This window comes from Siphateles boraxobius, unplaced genomic scaffold (genome assembly GCF_051911475.1).
Source record: "Siphateles boraxobius isolate OS27281-9 unplaced genomic scaffold, OSU_SipBor_1 41, whole genome shotgun sequence".
In the NCBI taxonomy this organism is placed as follows: domain Eukaryota; kingdom Metazoa; phylum Chordata; class Actinopteri; order Cypriniformes; family Leuciscidae; genus Siphateles; species Siphateles boraxobius.
The window spans coordinates 19309709-19331236 of record NW_027509042.1 but is presented as its reverse complement, the minus strand read 5'-3'; the positions used below and the strand labels follow the sequence as shown (position 1 = coordinate 19331236).

Sequence of the window (21528 nt, the reverse complement as noted above, 5' to 3'; positions counted from 1 at the left end):
CTCTGGGCTTGTTTAATGTGCCAGATTTTGTAGCTAAGGCCACTGGCACAGCTGCTCTGTCTATAATCTTCCACTTGTACAAGCAGAGAGTAACAGGCGTCCTCAGTTCACAGTGCTCCCAAATCACAGAGCCTTCTCTCAGAAATCAATAGAAGTGCTCTTTAAGGAAAGTGTCCCTGTTTGCGTTGAAACCTGTAGTAAAGGGACCTGCTTTGTGGTCTTTTTTTTTTTTTTTTGACTCGTGTGTGTGAAGTGGCAGCTGAACTTGTTTTGCAGCTTTGACTCTACCTGATGTCGTCGCTCTGCTGCAGAATTTCCACGGCATCAACATTGATTCCATGTGATAATATTAAATCTAGAGTATGATTACGACAATGAGTAGGTTCTGACACATGTTGTCTAACTCCAATAGAGTTAAGAATGTCTTTAAATGCCAATCCCAATGCATATTTTTCGTTATCTTATATTGTACAGAATGTGATATTGGTGGAGGGTGGTGGGGGACCACATCAATTTTAAGATGTTAACACGCATCTAGCATGTATCCTAAATACACAATATTAAATAATATTTTCACAAATTTTGCATAGACAAAATTACAATTCTACTCAAAGTGATATTTGACTTGTTTTCTCAACTGCCTCATATCTTATATCAACCACAATTGTAACTCACACTGTTGTCTCCTTGGCAACCAATTACACTAACTTTACAAAAAAAACAATTATTTGGAGCAAACAAGGGTGAAACAATATAGTCTTTCTATAAAACGCAAATGCTGATGGTATGGTAACATGTTTCCAAGATTTTGTTTCAATGTGATTCTCAAATGACAAATATAAGAAAAGTTAAGATCTGTGAGTTTTAATGACAATTAAAGAAGGCTATCTCCCTGTTAGCTGTAAAAACTCCATTAGAGTTCATTTAAAAGGTCTAGATGCCACAGATTTATATTAGTTTCTTTCCCCAAATGCTATGAAATACCAGGTACCTTCAAATATGGCCTAACCAAGCTTAAATAAGCAAGTCAGCAAACTTTTTTCCCTATTTTACAGAAGCTCTTTTAAAAAACCTGACCTTGTCAGCAGTTAATGTGTGGATTCTATCATCTAAGAATAGGTAGGGAAAATTCTCTAGTGCAACAAAAACTAGTAATCTCTAAAATGTGGTTTGTAAGAACTTCTAGATTTAGCTGGTTCCTGTTGTTTCAGGTCTGTTACGCTTTTCCAACTCACAGCTAATGAACTGCAAATGAGATCAACTGAAAAAGAGCGGTAAAGTGTCTTAGTTTATTAGTGTTACTAATTGAGGGTGCAAAGGGATGTTCAGTGGACTCTGTCGTTATCCAATTAGGTGTCTTCGTTAACTTCTGCGATCGGGAGGTCAATGACCATATATCTGTGCCTTTGTGTGTGTGTGGGTGTGTGGTTATTATACAATTTTGTGCATGTAAATTCAGGTTTTTTCAAGTTTGCTTGGTTTGGGAATTACATCTTTATGATTTAGCACACCATTGACGATCTCAGTAGTTGCTTGTTGAGAAATGTCCCTTCCCAAATTTGGACTTTTGTTGAACGCATATGCAGGATTCAAGAGAAAGTATCTCTCTTGGAATTAACAGTGAAACAGTGATGGTTGGGCTCATTTTGAAAAACCAAAACATAAAAGACTGCCCTGACCTCTCTCACAAGCATGAAAATGTAATCAAATGAAGCCAGGAAGGCTGTAAATGAAGTTGTAATAGTTGTCCATTTAATTAATCATGAACACATTGAGTCACATAAATGTACGGGATGCTTAACTTTATCAGAGCGCCAGCTTACAGAGACTTATCTCATGATGTGACACCCTTTTGTGACATTAAAATATCCAACAATAGCATAAGATCCACGCTTATGTGGAAAATCGCTTTACTCTTCAAAAATTAGAGTAGAAAGGCCTTCCATCTTGAAATAAAGTGCTTCTTTCCATGCTCACTGATGCATTTTGCTGTCTCAATGTAATTCAGATCTATTTGTCAAGGACTTTAAGGGATAGTTCACCTAAAATAAAAAAGAAAATTTTGTCATTACTTGTTCATCCTCATGTTGTTCCAAACCTGTATGATTTTTCCTCTGTGGAACCTAAATGATGTCTCAGTGTTTTTCTTTGTGTGTTTTTCTTTGGTCAGTGTGTGTGTGTGTGTGTGTGTGTGTGTGTGTGTGTGTGTGTGTGTGTGTGTGTGTGTGTGTGTGTGTGTGTGTGTGTGTGTGTGTGTGTGTGTGTGTGTGTGTGTGTGTGTGTGTAGAAATAAATTAATATGAAGGGAAAATTTACCTGGGAGTCTTGCCACTTATTTCCATTAGACAAGCTGATTTTATTCCTGGTAATGTCAGAAATACCATCAGTCCTCATCACTTTGGCTTCCCTCATGGTCATTGTCCTTTACTTCTACCCTGACATCAATGCCACCCCTGACCATCTGACCATTTACAGCATAATTTCCTCCTGTTAACCTCATTAAGAGGCTTTAAAATTAGCTGTAAATATTAAGTTGAAGAGCTTTTACGGGCCAGTCTGTTTGATCTGCGCTTGGGGAGCAGCTAGGGTACAGTATTCACAATAAAATATTGATGCTTCTCCTCCCACAACCATCAAGATTTGCAGTGTTTTGCAACACTGTTGTCTTCAATCTTCCACTTTGTTTGAGAGAGAATGTGAGAGTGCATGAGCATGAAGTAGGTGTAAAGACCGTTTGCGCTGCTTGTCATATAGGGCCTGTGGGATGAGGAGTACTGTATATGCGGCACATGTCCGTTGTGAGGTTGTAACAGTTTGTTTTAGCACTGGCTGCACATGTTTATTGACTCATGCAGTGCTGAACTCTGCTTAGTAATATTGATAACACTCTCATTTTCAGGGTCATTAAGTTATTATAATGACAGATAAAGTTTATTCACAACGTTTCCTGAGCTTGATTTTGTTCTAGCTTATGCTTATAAATTTGATCTGTTGGATACGTGTGATTGTAGTTTTTAAATAGATTAGGAGTGGGGGAATCATTATTTTGAAGTATTATGTTAAATTAAGGTTACATTTTTTACTGTTAGTGTTGTACATATACACTACTGTTCAAATGTTTGCAGTCAGTACGTTGTTGTTGTTGTTGTTGTTGTTGTTGTTGTTGTTGTTGTTGTTTTTTAAAGAAATTAATACTTTTCAGCAAGGATGCATTAAATTGATAAAAAAGTGACAGTAAATACATTTGTAATGTTGCAAAACATTTATCTTCCGAATTAAATAGTTATTTAGATTTTTTTTGAAGGGGGGGGGGGGGGGGGGGCGTATCTAAACCACAGATAAAAACTGTTTTTAAATACATAAAAAGAAAATTTCACAATATTACTGTATTAACTTGGTATATTTGAGCAAATTGAATATTTATAAATTAACATTAACCTAGTAAAACTGTACAAAACAACAACAACAAAAAATGTAAACAAAAAATATGTTAGTTCCTAATACTGTACCTAATGCATTAACTAATATTAACAAATTGAAACTTATCGAAAAATGTTATTGTTAAATGATATTTCACCTGACAATATTAGATACATATTCTTACACCAGAAATCAATATTTAAGTTCAAACCTTCATCATAATATTTTTGGAAAAACAAAAAAAAAAGGAGATTCACTCATAGATCGCTAGGTCCCTGTAGGTTCCAATCCCAAGTTAGCACTTTGCTAAAAGGATCTGAAGTGTAGAGTAGTCTCAGTCACAAAATATTTCTGTATGTTTCCATTCTTGACACTTTGTTTGTTTACACATTTTTGTCAGAGAGAAAGACAATAGGCCTGAAGGAGCCATCTCAAGTCATGTGAGCCCCATACTCCTGCATTATTGAAGTCTTCCTCACAGTTTAGCACAAGTTGAGTGCTTCCTCAGCTGCTGTTGTCCATGTATCATTCCACACGGGCGCTCTGGGGTCACAGCTACACAAGCACACTCCGAAAGAGAGAGCACACCTTACGTTAGGCTCATGGTCAATGTTGTTTTGGACCCCATTGACTTCCATTGTTTTAGGCAAACAGCTCTTCAAAATGACTTCTTTTGTGTTTTTATCATATAGGTTTGGAACCATTTGTCTTTATGTGAATCTTATGCTCACCAAGGCTGCATTTATTTGATATTATTACAATTTAAAATACATTTTTTTCTGTTTTCTATTTTAATAAATTTCAAAATGTAATTTATTCCTGTGAATGCAAAGCTGAATTTTCAACTGCTATTATTCCAGTCTACAGTGTCACGTGATCCTTCAGAAATCATTCTAATGTGCTGATTTGATGCTTAAGTAAAACATTTTATTATTATCAATATCAACTATATGTGAAAACAGTTGTGCTGGTTAACATTATTGTGGAAATATCCTTTTTTTCTTCTTTAATGGATAGAAAGCATTTATTTGAAATAAAAATATGATGTAACATTATAAATGACTTTACTGTCACTTTTGATCAATTTAATGTGTTCTTGCAGATTAAAAGTATTAATTTCTTTCATTAAAAAAAAATATCACACTGATACCAAACTTATAAACACAGTGTACATCATTGAGTTTTTACTGTGTTTCAGTTGATTTTCAGGTGTTCGAACATGTACAAATTTTGATTCGACATTCTCAAGCCATGAAGAAGAATCCAAGGTTGGATGAGGCATTAACTGTGGCTTCATTGAAATGAAACCTGTTCAGAAAGTAACTCTGTCCTTTAAATCATAGCATCTCAGTCAGGAAGATGTTCAACATTTTATTGGTCTCTTGTTTCTAATTGTGCTTTACTACTGAGTTAAGGCCCATGGGCTGTAAAGGATCGGAAATCTATTATTTCCTACAGAGAGCTTTTTTCGTGGTTGGCACGGTCTTTTGGGAAAGAGGAATGTACCACGGTGCTCACAATATTGTGAATAATTACCTCACATCTGCATTGGACATCATTGAGAGTCCTCGCATCAAGGCTGAGCGATATTCTTTTCAGCCGCATTAGTCTCTGGTGAGCGTCCACTCTGTTCTAGTCCCTATATTGTGTTCATAGAGCGAGTTACATCACTAGCACTCTGTAACAACAATTAAAGTGCTGACACTTCGGTCCACTCCAAGCTCTCCATTCAATTAAATCCTTTCCCATCACTGTCTTTTCTTTGTCTCTTGCTCATAAACCTCTGTCAAGACTCTTCATTTACCAGGCGGCATGAGCTGACGGACTGGATCTGAGACTGTAAAATCATGACTTGTCATTTGTCACTGCTCTGTTTCTTGCTGCGTTTCCTGCCGCCTCCGTGAGAGGAGCTTCTCGGCGGCTTCACACTGCTCATGCTGTCCAGTATGCTCAGGGTCCAAATTAGGGCTCCTTTCATACGTGTCTGTGTGGGTGGTGCGGCCCCTCGGGGTCAGGCTCTTTTGGTACTTTTGAACATTGTCGTAAATTTTTTAATGTTATTTATTATAAATGCTGGTCTCAAGAGCATCCCATGTGATTGACCCTTTTGGAAGGTGTCATATGACTCGATAATCTATGTCACATGCTAGATTGCGTAATCTATGTCACATGCTCTGCACAATTGCAGCACTTCAAAATGTAATAAACAAGCAGTCAAAACAAAATACTTCTGAAAGGTCCTGTGGCGTGACATGCTATAATGCTTAATTGTAAAGTTGTAAACAAGTTTATTTATATTTATTTATTCATTCACTCCAAAATACCATTTAAATTGAACTAGCACATGTAAAATGATGATTTAAAAAAACATCATAAAATTGCTAAACAGAAAGTTTGGACAGGACGTATCAAAGGACTTGTCCCTTTGTGTTGTAAACATACAGTAGGTTTTACTGTAGTTCTTTCACAGCCCTAAACCATGATTTGTTACTTATTTTTTGGTTGCAGGTTGTATCAGCGGGAGGGACATTCTCATCCTAGAGAGCATTTGTTTGGACAAAAATCTGTGTAGTGCATGATGAGTCATCAGTATGTTTGATCTGCTTTACCATATAAGAAATGCTGCTTAAATTTGTATATCAGCTAGAAGTTCTATTTACGTATTTATATTATAACTTACTTATTTATTTTAGGTTTATTTAAACTTTTATAAGTACACTAGCATACAGATTACCTAAAAAATCTGTGAAATTTAAGTCATTTTTTTTAAAAGTCAGCTGTGGTGGCCTTGCAGATCTCCGTCATAAAAATACGGTAGGAACATTTTAGGTCTTACAGATTGAACACATTAAACAAAAATAATTCAATAAACATTAATTTAGCAACATTATAAATTGTATGAAAAAAAAAAACTACGAATCATTTTAATCATAAACCGTCAAATGTGAATTGTCACACTGGGAACTGAATGTCCATTAGGAGTTTTCACTGTGAATTATAAGATTACTTGTTCTTCTTCACTTCTAAAAACTTTAAATTTGACTGCATTTTTACTATAAAATTAGATATATTACAGTTTTTCAAGGGAATTTACCGCTAACTAATTAAAATGCTTTAATGAATGAAGTGTTTACAAGTCACGACACCTAATATATACACTTTCCCTTTAAACTTTCATGTACAGTCAATCCAAAAATTATTCAGACACCATATATAATGTTTTAATTTTTTTTTACTAGTTGGTGCAAGACACTACAGTTCATTTATGTAAGTTAGGATAGCAAGGTGTCTGAATATATTTTGATTTGACTGTACAATTTCCCCTAAAATCTTGATTTCTTTTATGTATTCATAGAGCAACATTAGTTCCATTAATTCTGATCACAACTGTATAAGTTGTCCATACGCAATAGTCTTCTGCTGCTGTATGATTGCTTTGTGCAAGGAGCGTATTGAAATTTCATGTGACTAACAAACTAAAGTTGTTATTCACTGAAAATATTGCCGCCTCCTTCCTCTATAGCATCAGCTGCACTGTTACCACCAGTATGCAAGCCAAGAAGTTCTTGTGTTCATCTTATACGGAAGTTTCAGTGAATACCAACTTATATTTCGGTCTGCTCCTTACATAAAGCTATCGTATGGCTTCTGAAGACTTGGAACATAGTGCATGAGTCATAATGAACTATTTTTATGGTGCTTTTCGACCTTTTTTTTGGAACTTGACAGCCCCTGTTCCTATTCGCTTTTATTTTATGGCAAAAAAAACTTTGTGTCCTTTGAAACAATATGAGGGTGAGTGGATAATGATAGAATTTTCATTTTTGCCTGAACATTTCCTTTAATTAACTGGAGTCATGGAGTTTTAAACCGTTTGCACCTTTTTTGTGTTGAACCTTCCTTCTAAGACTGAACAGGCTGCAGCCAGCCAGACGAAGGAGATTGAAGGAGAAAAGAAAAAAAAACGCAGTGGGATACAGAGATAGGAATAAAAGTGTAGGAGGGGGCCAGTGGGAATGCAGTGCCCAACTGCCTGTGGCAGTCATTGACCTTAAGGTCAGCATGGTAGCAGGTTCAGAGTTTTGACAGAAGCAGCCAACTGTGGAGAAAGGAGCGTGCCCGCTGGCACTCCATGTAGCCAGTCACTGTGCGTTAGTCTAATAAACTGTATACTATCGCTCGTGTGTCGGTTTTACACACGTCCGACCAATCGCGTAGCCCGGCTGTTGGTCGGAGATGCTGAAGCCGTCATTGGGACCTGCCTTTTTACATTACAATGTTTGCCCTCTGAGTAACACCGCTAAACAGCTCATCCTCAAAAGCTCTGTCACCAAACATTAGCAAGGACTCAACCTCCTCCTCCCGCAGAGACGTGAGAGCACTGATTCGCGACTTAGTGAGAAACGTGTTTGACCTGGACACGACCTCTCGGACTAGGTATCAAGAGTGTGCATCCATACGTCAGCAATAGCCAGGAGTATTTCAAACATGAATCAGCAAGAAATCAGTTATTCAATCATTTTTGTCTTGTTTTCCAGTAAAATTATCTAAAGGTCCATTCATATCCTAAAGAAGAAAATATTTCTGAGAATATCTATTTTTTTATCCTTTTAGTATTAAATTTATTCTTTGGCAATTCTTTTAGCATTGTTTTCCTGTAAAAATATATATTTTTATTTGTATCTTTGTTTAATATTATTATTATTATTATTTAGCTCTTTGGCTCTTTTATTAGCATAAACCTGTTTTCCAATAAAATGTGTATATACTAGACACATAGCCAGTCAAAAATTAAATTTCATGTTGTTTCAAGTCTACAACATTCCATAGAACTTTAGAGAAGTTGCAGAAGTTGGCTGATGAATATCCAGGCTGCTCTTTTCCAAAGGATGAAAATGATAACATAAACGTATCTAAACCTTAATGCTAAAATAACTTTTGGCGTTTTTATTAGCATAACCCTGCCTTGTTTTACAGTGAAATTATGTATATACATTTGTATACTAAATACATTTTCTGGAGAATAAAATATTTCCCTTTTTCCCCCTTGTTTTTAGCATAAACCATTCAGATTTTTTAGATGTTCTGTTATTACTTTAAACCGTTTTCTTCTGCATTAAATGTATTTATTTTTATCCAGGAAAAATAAAACAAGGCAAAAATAACGATTATGAAAATTATTTAAGTGCATATGAATGCAATTAGCCATCTAGCATGTTCTAAGTGGATAAGAAACATAATGCGGACAGGTTCTCTCTGATATTTTCTTGTGCGTTGCGTATTTAATGGGTGAATTACTACATTAGATTGACATGATAGACATTATGGGCCCTCTGGAACTGTTCAAAAAGGGATGCATGAAGTACAGAGTTGACTCAACGTGGTGAATCTTATCATTAACACTGGGGAGTTCAAAATAGTGCTCATTGAATATTACATACTCATACATTACTGTTGTTTTCAAACCATGAGGTTCAGCAGTTAGTGGTGATATTATCAGTATTATTACTTGTAGTATTAGTAATATTTCCCTGAAATCATGCTTTGTGGATAAATGTGTACCATATTCAAATGTGATCCTCCTCGTTGCTTTGCTTTGACATCTTTGATGTCTTGGTATCACGGTCACCCATAAACCCTCTGAAGAATACCTTTTTTTCTGTCTGTAGTTTCTGTGAAACTATTGAAGAACATGATTAAGCGAGGAACGAAAGCTCATAATGAAACAGAAGGGGAGAGATGAAAGCCACCTATGTGGAATTCAAAAAAAGAAAACTCCCACTCAAATCGTGTAAATGAAAGTTTTCTGAGAACAGTGTCTTTGATGGACAGTTTTGTGATTGATATCATGCTTGCTTCAGTCACAATTACGACTTCCTGGTAAACCTTCACTTGACTTATCTGATTAAGAGAAGGCACAATGTTTGAGAATAAAGATATGGCTTTTATAGAATAATTCTGTAAAAAAAAATGTTTTGGTTAACGGTTAGTTTCATTTATCATATGGTGAAAATTCTTAACTGTTTAACATTGTTTTATGTTGAAATGTTTTCATTATCTATTAAAGAAATTATGCTAATCTTAACAACCTACTGTAAGCCTATTTAATTCTTAATATAATAAAGAAAGCAAAAACACAAATGCTGCCGACTAACATCGGTTAGCAAGTCCTGACAATGCTTTAATTTTACGATCATTTAGTTTAATTTATTTCAGTGTTATGTTCAAGTTAATAAACCTACTAACAAATAAAAATAACATGAAGTATAAGACACATACCGTATTGACATGCATAGCCTTTCTAAATTGTAGAAAAACTGGGCACACAATATTAAAGTTTAGCCTACTTTGCTTAAATTTGATGCAATAATAGAAGCCTACATTTGTTTCAGTTCTAAATTTGAACTGTAATTTCAGTATTGTGATTATGAATTCGTTTAACTACAATGTTTCACTTGAATTTATCTGCTACCACAGCTCTCAATAAGCCGTGGCAGATTACGTAATAGAGAGAATAAACTGACACTTTTCAAAGTCTGTGATAGTAGCGCCATTTAGAGGTGAAAGGCAGCAAATACACATCCCCATTTTTTACCGCCGCCGTTCCCGCAGCAGCAAAAGTATATTATTTTGGTTGAGTACCAACTGTATATACATTTACAGTAAAATACAGTCACATGTATGATTTTTACAAGTAAAAACAGTACCGGTACAAGGACTTGCATGACACATCACATATGATTGTTTTATATAAATCATTTTGTTTCATTTCTGTTAATGGTAATGTACAGTACATCAGGGTGTTTTATGGACAGGCCACTTACAGTGAACTCTGATATATCATGTGGCTTTCTATTGTACCACCTGTATTATTATGATTTGTATCAGTACATTTTAATGTAGATTTCTAATACTTATCATGTAACTTAATGATATCTAGGTTGTACAATACAAAGGCACCAATATGCCATCCCGTAATAGTGGAAACATTGTGACTGCAGTTTTCACAGTAAATTTCTGGCAACCACAGCTTGGTTTTATTTTTACCATACATTTAACAGGATATTCTTTACAGAGCAATTATGAAAATATAAGGAAGATGTGAAGTGTTCTGCTTAAACCAATTATGACCTTTCCCCAATAAAAGAACACAGTTTAAGACATTTTCTTGACCTTACAGACTGTCAGGTTGTTAGGGATAATCAGTTTAAGATTGTGTATGTGTGTGTGCAGTGGTTATGAAACTGTTCTAGTTCTTCAGTCCATTTCCGCTCAGACATAAAGGGAAACTAATATTACCTAAGTGGATTCTTTTGTTTCACATGGTTTTCAGTGCTTGACATTTGATTATTGAAGTAATGTTCACTTTTTCACCCAAATTTATTTTATATTCAAATGGACAAGAGTTCAAAACAGCACGAGGCCTTTGTCAGTGGAACGTCTTAAATCCTGTTTAATATAACTTATCAACCTATTTTCTAAAACGGGTGCTCAGAACTGCTTGAGTGTACAGAGAACAGATTGTTTTTTAATGTGTGTGAAAGGAGATAGTCGCAATACTCCGTGCCCGTCTGCTTTTCATTGTGCGAGTGCATCAGAGCCCCTAAAGAGACGACAATTTCTACGTCTCGACAGCTTTGACTGTGACATGGATGAGCAAAGCTGACCGAACACACCATAACAAGGGCGGGTAACGCAGTCCTTCTCTTGCTGACAGACTTCCCTCGCACTTTTATCCTGCCTGACCCGCAGTCCGGGAGGCCAAAGGGAGACTTCTCTCCCATTTGTTCAGACACAAAGCATGTGTACAGAACAAAAAGGTGGAGAGAGGAACTTCTCTTTTTGTAGTGCTAGGGTTTTCCCCTCTGAATTGTTCAATTGCAAGTCCCACCATCCGCCCTTTTGGTTTGAAATGCAAAGCTAACAGATTTACCCAGGCCCTCAAGCCCTGCACGCTCGCTCCTAATCTATTCTAATGTGTCAAAAAAGCCTTTCCTTGGAGTTACAGAGAAATTTCACACTCGAGTTGTTTGTAAAAGTCATTCTGAATCATGAGTTTTAGGGGAAAAGTAAGTTTCTTAAGTAAGTGACTTTTCAGAGAAGCTACTGGACTACTGGTTCACTTCACACTCAGCACATTTGATTTGGTTTAATTCACTACAGAGCTGGTTTGTGTGTTAATGTGTGCTAATGTGTGTGATGTGTGCATATCCAAATGGTCATACGATAAGGTTGGTTTACAACAGTTGGTCATATGCATTGCACTTAACTTTTAATGTATATCTTGTTGGTAGAGCCCGACCGATATGGATTTTTGGGGGCCGATACCGATATTAGGGAGTAAAAAAAGCCCGATACCGATATATCGGCCGATATTATTTATGTGTATATTATAATACAGTAGCAATATTATTTATGTGTATTATAGTACAGTATACCAGTCAAAAGTTTGGACACTTTCCTATTGGTGTGTACAAACTTTTGATGGGTACTTTACACAGTAGCTATAAACAGAATAAATATATTTTATAAACACGTTTTGCAATGATCACTCAAATGTGGTAATCAAACACTTGTGTGACACAGATATGTAATGGAGGCAGGGGGAATGATAGAATGAGAATTATACAGCTGAGCTGTAACCAAACTAGTTTGCATTGCATGTTATATTATATTATATTATATTCTAAATACTGTTGCATAATCTTCACTAACGATGACTTTGTCTTTTAATTTAGTCATAACTTGTATCAATAAATATATAAAAAGTGTCACTGACAAAACCTTATTATCTTCTATTTTTACTCTTAATTCCTCTAATCTCTACCAGTGGAGGAAGAACTCAGATCTTTTTACTAAAGTAAAATGAATAATATCATAATGAAAACGTTTTTAATTACATATGTACAGTACTTTTCTACTATTTTAAATAATTAGTAAGCAAAATGTACTAAACGTGAAACTAGGCTACTCTTAATGCAAAATGGCCCTATATAAAGTGTTATAATTATATACATTTTTGGAATATTGCTTGATGTTGTAACGTAGCGTTATCAGGCAGAATGAGCTTTAACACTGTGTCTACACCGGACGCGGCCGTTACTGCTCGCGTCGCAACAGCTGTTTACCCTAGACAAAGCAGAATCAGTTTACTGTCGGAGATCGCTCGCGCCACGCATTTTAATCAATGTTTCATCAACCAATTGCCTTCATAAATAAGAAGAAGGCCTAAATATAGCAGACAATATAATCAGGACTTCTCAGCTGCGCGCTTGCAATAGTCACAAGCTCACACAATACGTGACAGAGGCTTGTAGCAGAGAAATCAATTCTGTGAATTACACTGCGCAAATCACAAGTAGGCTACTACCCACCGGATGAAGAAGGGTTGGCTCTCAGTCTCCACAGGCTACATAAAATATTCATTTTATTTTATTTTATTTTTCGTGTTTGCATTTATGAGGAAAAAACAATGTTACAGACGCGACAGTTCAGCACTACGGACGTGAGCGCTCTGAAAGCGGCACTAATGCTTTGAAACTTTCACATAGACATCAAACAGAAAGCACAAAAACTTTCGTTTCAAAGTGAATTTCGTTTTGTATTAATTGTATCTTAATTTTAATCAATGTTTCATCAGCAATTTGCCTGGATTTAATTTATAAGAAGTAAATTTAGCAGACGATAGATAATCTCGACACGGAGGCGCCTGCGGGTGAACTGGAGCTCGTCTCATGAACCGAAACTCAGCGTATAGACCTGAGAATTGAAATATATCTATATTGAAATGTCTATTGAAATGTGCGCGCTCACTGAAGATCGCGAGTCAGCATCGTCAACTTCATCTTTGGCTGACACTGACTGAAAACACTTGTTTATTAATAAACAATTAAAATGTCTCCTTGCTATATTTGTTGTATTCATAATCATTATTTTTGCCAGTTCTTGTGACAGCTTTTAGGTGCTTTATTGGCAGCGCCACCCTTACATGATCACCGTACCCGCATTTTTTTAAAATATTCATTTATCGGCCATTATAAATGCCGATACCGATAGTTAGGAAAATGCCTAAAATCGGCCGATAATATCGGCCCGCCGATATATCGGTCGGGCTCTACTTGTTGGTAATGTTAATCTTTTGTTAATAGCATATGCTTTAGATCTGCCTCTCCTGGCGTTTAAGTTTTACTTCAAGGGATAGTTCATCATTTTCTCACGACCTGTCTTCAAACCAAACTTGGTAATATAAGGTAATAAGGTCTGTCTTTAATAGTTATAATTTTTTGTAAAATGGAGAAAATTAGATAATATGAAAAATTACTTTTGTTTTCAATAGATTTAGTCTAGTTAGTTCTGTATCAAATACAGTGTTATTTTCGTTGATCGAGATCTGGCAGCAACAGCACATGTTTCCTCTTGGGCGAGTGTTAGTGGACTGCTTTCCCTGTGCATGAAATCCTCCATTTGCCAGCAAACCAATGACAATTCGAAACAATTATGACAATACATAACAACAGAGCGTAGGTGCCAAAGCTGTTGTGGATCCGTTTACCCGAAACCCTCAGTAACTGGCAAATGTGAAGAAAATGACCATTGTTTGGCAAATAAATAAATGACAGACAGTTACATATGTGTAACATTTACATTTAATCTTTAAGCAGATGCTTTTATCCAAAGTAGAAGCAATCAAACCAACAATAGGGCAACAATATGCAAGTGCCATGACCATCAGTTTCTTGAAGATGGCTGAAGACTCAACTACTCGGGTTGAGTTAGGCAGGTCATTCCACTAGCTTGGAACAGTCAAGGTAAAGTTCTGTGAAAGTGATTTTGTGCCTGTTTGGGATGGCACCACAAGGCGCCATTCACTAGCAGAATGCAAGCTTCTGGAGGGCACATAGGTCTGAAGTGGTGAGTTAGGTAAAGGGGTGCAGAGCCAGTGGATGTTCTGTAGGCAAACATAAGTGCCTTGAATTACCAAAATTGGTATTACAAAAAAGTTGCCATGTAAGATTTATTGTACACCACAACTAGGGAATGTATAGTAATTTATAGTGTCAATACTAATCAGTGAGTCCACGAAGGGCTTGCAGAGCATTCGCAGCTTGCAGTTTATACAGGCCGCATGCCCCTGATTTATACATGTATCTATGTTTATATATTTAATATATTGTGAATAATGTTTCATCTGGTTTTCATTTGAAATAGAGCTATTATGATATAAGATTTTCTACACAATTTTACAATGGCCAAAGGAATTCACAATGTGTTTTCTATGGCCAATGGATCACACTCAAAAATAAGAATGTAGGAGGCGGAGAGAGCGTTTGTAAATGTAACCGTACAAAAAGAGCTTGATCTGCATTCCTGCAGACATGTGTCAAACACCTTATCTTGTGTTTTTTTTTTTTTTTTTTTTTTTTTTTTTTACAGAACCCCAAAAACTTTTTTTCAGTTTTGCAGTTAGAATGTCTCACCTTCACATGTCATGTCCTCCTACATTTTGACCGGCAGTAGTAGATACACGCTGCGTCATCATTTTCTTTTTTACACTTTATGATTGAATTTAGCTTTACGTTGCAATACCGCCACCTACTGTGTTGGAGTGTCAACCAGATGGTGCTGGATTAATAACAATATTACAATTTAATTTATCGCAGTTATCATCAGTAGCATTACATTGTGACACCCATAGTTTGAAACTATGAAAATAAAAGTATGAATGTCAATGGGTCAATTGACCGCATTGACATTCATTGTATGACTAAAAATCTTGTGGTCATGGATCCTTCCAATACAACTGACAAAGCTACAACTATGTCACTTTAGTCATTTTAACACACAATTCGTATCACTCAGAAGTTGTGAACAGATGTGCCTATTTCCATGGTTTCACTGACATACTTTAAGACTTCCATAAAACAGAACTTTCTTAATTTGTTTGCACAAGGAAATCTCTGATGTGCCATTTCATAGCAATCTTCTCCTACCAATGATTTCACCCTCAAATAAAGGAGTGATTTCCTCTCCTCTAATCTAATGGGTGTATAATTTGCCATGACAATATAATTATTTTTAGGGTCCTATTTGCATTTCCAGCCCTCTGCTAAGTAAATGTTAGGGTTTAAGGTCTTTATAGATAAATTAATAATATCAAGTATTTAAAATAGCATGAAACATTTAAATTGAGTAATTTCACTTCCTGAAGGGCACGTTTAGGGTATTTTACATTTGCATGCAGACAGATACTTCGGCCCTAATCACTGAGACGCAAAATTGTAGTTAAGAGTGTGAAATATTTCATGGGGCCTTTTTTGGGTCTATCTGATTTTTGTGTCATGAAGCCTTAGGTATTATTCTTGAGATAAAATAAGAAAACAAACTTGCCATCATCTATCATTTTTCTTTATTTCAATAGCTGCGGCTCAAGCAGATAAAGATAAGTCGAATACAGTTTGTCCTTCATTTACACAATCATATCCATGATGATTTTGTCTGTTAAACTAAGGACAGAACTCTGTAAGAACCCCCCCACACACACACACACACACACTTTAAATGTAAAGTTGGAACGTGACCAAGAGCTTGGGTTGCCACTCATCTTTATTTGCTCTGTTTGGTTAATAAACCTCTTTGATTGGTTACCTTGATTGGTCATCACGCTCGCGGTGTCACTCAATCCCCTTCCTGACTATGCAAGAGTGTTTTGAGCAGCAATAACAGTCCGTATTTATGTCTTTAAAGAACAAGCCTCTGCCTAAGGCATGTAGTTTCATTCTCCTCATCATGTGATGGAGACAGTAATTGAATTCTCATTCTCTGACTTAAGGCAGTAACCTAAAAAGAAAAGCATAGGTTAATGACAGCTAGTTTGTAGGTCAATAATAGAGAATTTAACACTGGTGATCTATTTGAAACAGATTATTAGACTTTGATTTTCTAATATGTAATTGTAACTGGCACAGTCACCTTGGAGGAGTCAATTACTTCTGACCTCTTTAGCTATACAGTATATGCACAAGACAGCAATACAGTATGTTATCAGCCAATTCATATTTTTGGAATATGGTGTACAAGAAATCAGGTATACTACCTCAAATACGGTGTTAAGCATTTTTTTAAAAATACTATGTTTTATCTTCGCTCTCATTTCATTCAAGGTCACACTAAATAACAGTTGATTAATAATAATAACTTACTTTCGGCTGCCATGCTTTGTCAATTTGCATGATTTGATTTTCAAATTCAGTTTTAACTTTTTACTTATTACATCTTTTAAAAAATAATTATTATACATTTGTACAAACATAATTTTTGTTACTTGTGTATTTTTTCATATTTTTGAAATATGCAATATGGAGAATTAACATGCATATTTCTAGATTGTGAAAGAATATTATTTAGAATATTAATTACAAGATCTGTATAATATACTACTATATACGTATACATTTGTCATTTGTATTCAAAGTTACAGTTAAAAGGTGTTTAAAGGCAAAAACACATTTTAACATTAAAAAGGTTTTCTAAAGAAATTGCGCACATTTTAGTTTTACTTTTTTTTCCATTTAACAGTAGGTGACAGAATCTGTCACCACATTTATGGAACCAGTTGGTTTTAACCATAGATTCCCCCGATAAAAAAAATGTCTTTCTGACCCAATTACTTTAGCAAGCCACCTTAACCATGAAACCCATCTAAAGCATATGATGCAACTGTGCCTTTCCCCACACAACCAAACACTTCCTCTCTGAATTCATGAAGAGATGGGCATCACCACAAGATTAAAACATTTTTATAGGCACATTCACTTCACAGACGTGTTTAAAACGTGTAATTCTGCTTGAGGCAATGATGTGCTATCATGAAGTGTATTACTGAATGTTTCATCATGAAATTAGACTCTCTTTGGTTTTCATTTAGCTGGTTAGTTATGACAGAACAACCTTCTATAGATGAATAAAATCAGCCAAATATTATAGAATTGTGGTATCTCTTTGGTCTTTTAATTCAATCAGACAAAGCACCAAATGCTCTACAGCTAGGATTTATTTTGATCTTTGATGGTTGTCACTGGGTTTGTGCTTATTTTTATTTTCAATAATCTTTTTACATCTAGAGAAATCTAGCCTGTCCTCGGGCTCTGTGACACAGCCATTGTTGGACGTTGAATAGACTTCTCTGTGGTGAGCTACAGAGCCAAAGCACCCAGGAATCCAGGGACACAAATCTTTCTGATTTAGACTCCGTCCCATGCGGCCTGCTAGCATCAGCACAATTGTCTCTACACTCGTCAGACTGCCCATCACTTCTCTCTGTCCAGTCTAACAAAATAATTTATACCCTACTCTTGAGTCTAAATCTCAAAGCTTTATTAGCCATAGTTTATGAGTGGATATGGTCTGGGCACGACCAACTGATGGTTGTTGCACTTGCCCTGTGGATCGATCTGTAGTAGACAGGCTGGATAATTACTGTACTTGCGCTGTGAGATGCGGGATGGTTAAATTGAGGTGCTTGAAGGTTCTACGCCCCCTGATGTTCACTAGGACCACCTCTCATTGTAACATGTCTGTCCCATCATTAACAACCATTAGTTAACGACCAGCCAGTTGCCAAGCTGTAATGACAGTAGTTCAGTGGTTTGTGCAAAATTGTATAACTTGATGTCCATCAAGGTTTGGCAAAATTCAGAATTTAAAGAATTGGCTCCCTTTAAATTAATGCCTTAATGACTTAAATTAATGGAAATGTAATTAAATTTGCTGCTGTGAGAATGAATGAATGAATGAATGAATGAATGACATGATTGAGTGAGTGAGTGAGTGAATGAGTTGAGTGAGAAAGTGGGTGAGAGACTGGGTGCATGAGAGAGTGGGTGGGTGAGTGGGTTCATGAGGGGGTGATTGAGTAGGTGGGTGAGTGAGTGAGTGATTCCGTGAAAGAGTGGGTGGGTGATTGAGTGCGTGACAGAGTGAGTGCGTGAGAGTGGGTGAGTGATTCCGTGAAAGAGTGGGTGGGTGATTGCGTGCGTGACAGAGTGAGTGCGTGAGAGTGGGTGAGTGATTCCGTGAAAGAGTGGGTGGGTGATTGAGTGCGTGACAGAGTGAGTGCGTGAGAGTGGGTGAGTGATTCCGTGAAAGAGTGGGTGGGTGATTGAGTGCGTGAGAGTGGATGAGTGAGTGAGTGAGTGAGTGAGTGGGTGAGTGAGTGATTGCGTGAAAGAGTAGGTGGGTGAGTAGATGGGTGGGTGAGTGAGTGCGTGAGAGAGTGAATACGTAAGAGAGTGAGTGAGTTGGTGGGTAAATGAGTAGGTGGGTGGGTGAGTGAGTGAGTGAGTGGTTGAGTGAGTAGGTGGGTGAGTGAATGAGTGAGTGAGTGGATAGTTGAGAGTGAGTGAATAAGATAGTGAGTGGGTGGGTGCGTGAGTGTGTGAGAGAGTGGTTGGGTGGGTGGGTGTTTGAGTGAGTGAGTAGATGGGTGAGTGAATGAATGAGCGAGTGGGTAGTTGAGTGAGTGAGTGAGTGAGTGAGTGTGTAAGAGAGTGAGTGGGTGGGTGAGTGAGTGAGAAAGTGGGTGAAAGACTGGGTGCATGAGAGAGTGGGTGGGTGCATGAGAGGGTGGATGAGTGGGTGAATACGTGAGAGAGTGAGTGAGTTGTTGAGTGAATGAGTAGGTGGGTGGGTGAGAGAGTGGGTGGGTGGGAGTTTGAGTGAGTGAGTGGTTGAGTGAGTGGGTAGGTGGGTGAGTGAATGAATGAGTGAGTGGGTAGTTGAGTGAGTGGGTGGGTGGGTGAGGGCGTGAGAGAGTGGGTGGGTGGGTGGGTGTTTGAGTGAGTGAGTAGGTGGGTGGGTGTTGTTTAAATGAATGAGTGAGTGGGTGGATGAGTAAGTGGGTGAGTGAGTAGGTGGGTGAGTGAGTAGATGGGTGAGTGAGTGAGTGAGTGAGTGAGTGAGTGAGTGAGTGAGTGAGTGGGTGGGTGAGTGAGTGGGTGGGTGGGTGATTGGGCGAGTGAGTGGGTGAGTGAGTAGGTCGGTGAGTAAGTGAATGAGTGAGTGAGTGAGTGCGTGAGTGGGTGAGTGAGAGAGTGAGTGGGTGAGTGTGTATATGGGTGGGTGAAGAGTGGGAGGGTGGTTGAGTGAGTGTGTGCGTGCTTGAGAGAGTGAGTGGGTGAGTAGCTGGGTGAATGAGTGCATGAGAGGGTGGGTGGTTGAGTGAGTGCGTTAGAGAGTTAGTGCATGAGTGAGTGGGTGAGTGAGAGAGTGAGTGAGTGGGTGAATGTATATGGGTGGGTGAAGAGTGGGTGGGTGGTTGAATGAGTGAGTGAATGCGTGCGTGCTTGAGAGAGTGAGTGGGTGAGTAACTGGGTGAATGAGTGCGTGAGAGTGTGGGTGGTTGAGTGAGTGAGTGAGTCAGTGAATGGGTGAATGAGTGAGTGGCTTGGTATTTGAGTGAATGAGTAGGTGGGTGAGTGAGTGAGTGTGCATTGTGGGAAATTCTTCCACCTTGGTCAGGCCTATAAAACCAACTTTTAAATGTATTAATGAATTAAAAAACATTCAAAAAGTTTGTCAAGTCATCATTAAACGTATGTGTTGATAAACTGATAATGAGGTTTTTTTTCCCTTTATTTAAAAACAGATATTTTTAAAAACCTAAAAAAGGCTGTCAATTTATCTGTTTATTTCTTATAGAATTCTGCCAGCCCAGCTGCGACAGGCTCCAACGCCCCTGTTACAGGCTATCGCCGCATGGTCATCCCAACCCAGCCCCCTCTAACCGCCACTAAAAAATCCACCCCGAAACCACAGGCCCCTCCGACTATCCCTCCTCCAGCTTCATCTTCTCCACGCCCCCAATACCAGCCTGCGCCCCAGCCTGCGCCCCAGCCTGTCCCAGCGTCCTACACCACCGCCTCTACTCCGAGCCAGCCAACCTTCAATGTTCAGGTCAGGGCCGCCCAGCCTGGACCCCAGCAGCAGCCGGTCCGTGGTCCAGCCCAAGTACAGTACATGCCGGCTCAACCCAGAGGCCCTGACTTTGCATACGGGCCTCCTCAGCCGGGATTCTGCCCGGCTCCATCTGGAGGCTACCATGACCAGCACTATGGTGGAGCTCCTGGTTATGGAGGTCAGAACACATGGAGAGCTGAACCGAGTCACCATGCCCCTCCTCCATCCACCCAAGGGTACCAGCCCGCCCCCCCGAAAAAAACCTACATCACTGATCCTCCTGCCAGCTTGGCACCCTTCGCCGGTGGGCCTTCTGTTCCTAATAAGGTAAGGGCCACATCTATGTTTCAAATAAAAGTAACAAACTAAAACAGATAGAAAAACAAATCCATGAAAAGCTTACTTAGAAAAGCATTCAGGCCCATAATCAATTCTCTCATTTTAATGAATTTATGCAGTTATGTTCTCTGTGATACGTGTATTTTAAAGCACTGAAACACACATTGAATAATTTTAAAATGGCATGCACTATTTGTGTCACCGGATATGTTCTTTAGAGGACAAAATGGCCTTACTATTGGCTGCTACCTGTTTATAACTTAAATAAATTATATTTTCTGGATAAAAAACATACGTGGATTATTATTCAAGTTGTGAATCTAAAGGCCAAATGGAACGGCAAAAAAAAAAAAAATCAAGTACGTTACATGTACTTATAATCATATACTTATAAGTACTTATAATCAAGTACTTTACATGTTCTTTTGTATAAAAGTCAAAATAAGTGTGCTTTAAATCATGACAAAATATTATTGAAACAATTACTTAAAATATAATTTAAAGGGGTATTCAGCAACTCTAGCTATTTCTTAGCTTATTTTCACTTTTGTTGTGGCATATTTTCTCAGCGAGCTCCCCCTACAGCTCTGAGGCGTATATTTCACAACAATGTCATAAAAAAACTTGCGGCACCCTCCTCCCCCTTTCTACCGCTGCTCATGTGCATTTGTTATTATCGGAGCTGGCCAACTTTATCGTGTGGAGCTATGTTTACCAAGGTGGGTAATACATCATATACATTGAGGGCGACGTGTGTGTTTATGTCGAATTGCCGTAAAGCAGTTTGTGTTTCTCGTTCTCGCTTCTCACGAGACT

General features: G+C 37.7%; 1 protein-coding gene across 4 annotated transcripts in view; it reads left to right on the top strand.

Moving 5' to 3' along the window:
* Positions 1–21528, top strand: part of lpp (LIM domain containing preferred translocation partner in lipoma) — a 258449-nt gene that overhangs the window by 166334 nt on the left and 70587 nt on the right. For all 4 annotated transcript variants that reach the window (XM_077198833.1, XM_077198834.1, XM_077198836.1 and 1 more), the window contains one exon: positions 20116–20700. In XM_077198833.1, coding sequence (XP_077054948.1) covers positions 20116–20700 — 585 coding nt within the window. The remainder of the gene's footprint in view (positions 1–20115; positions 20701–21528) is intronic.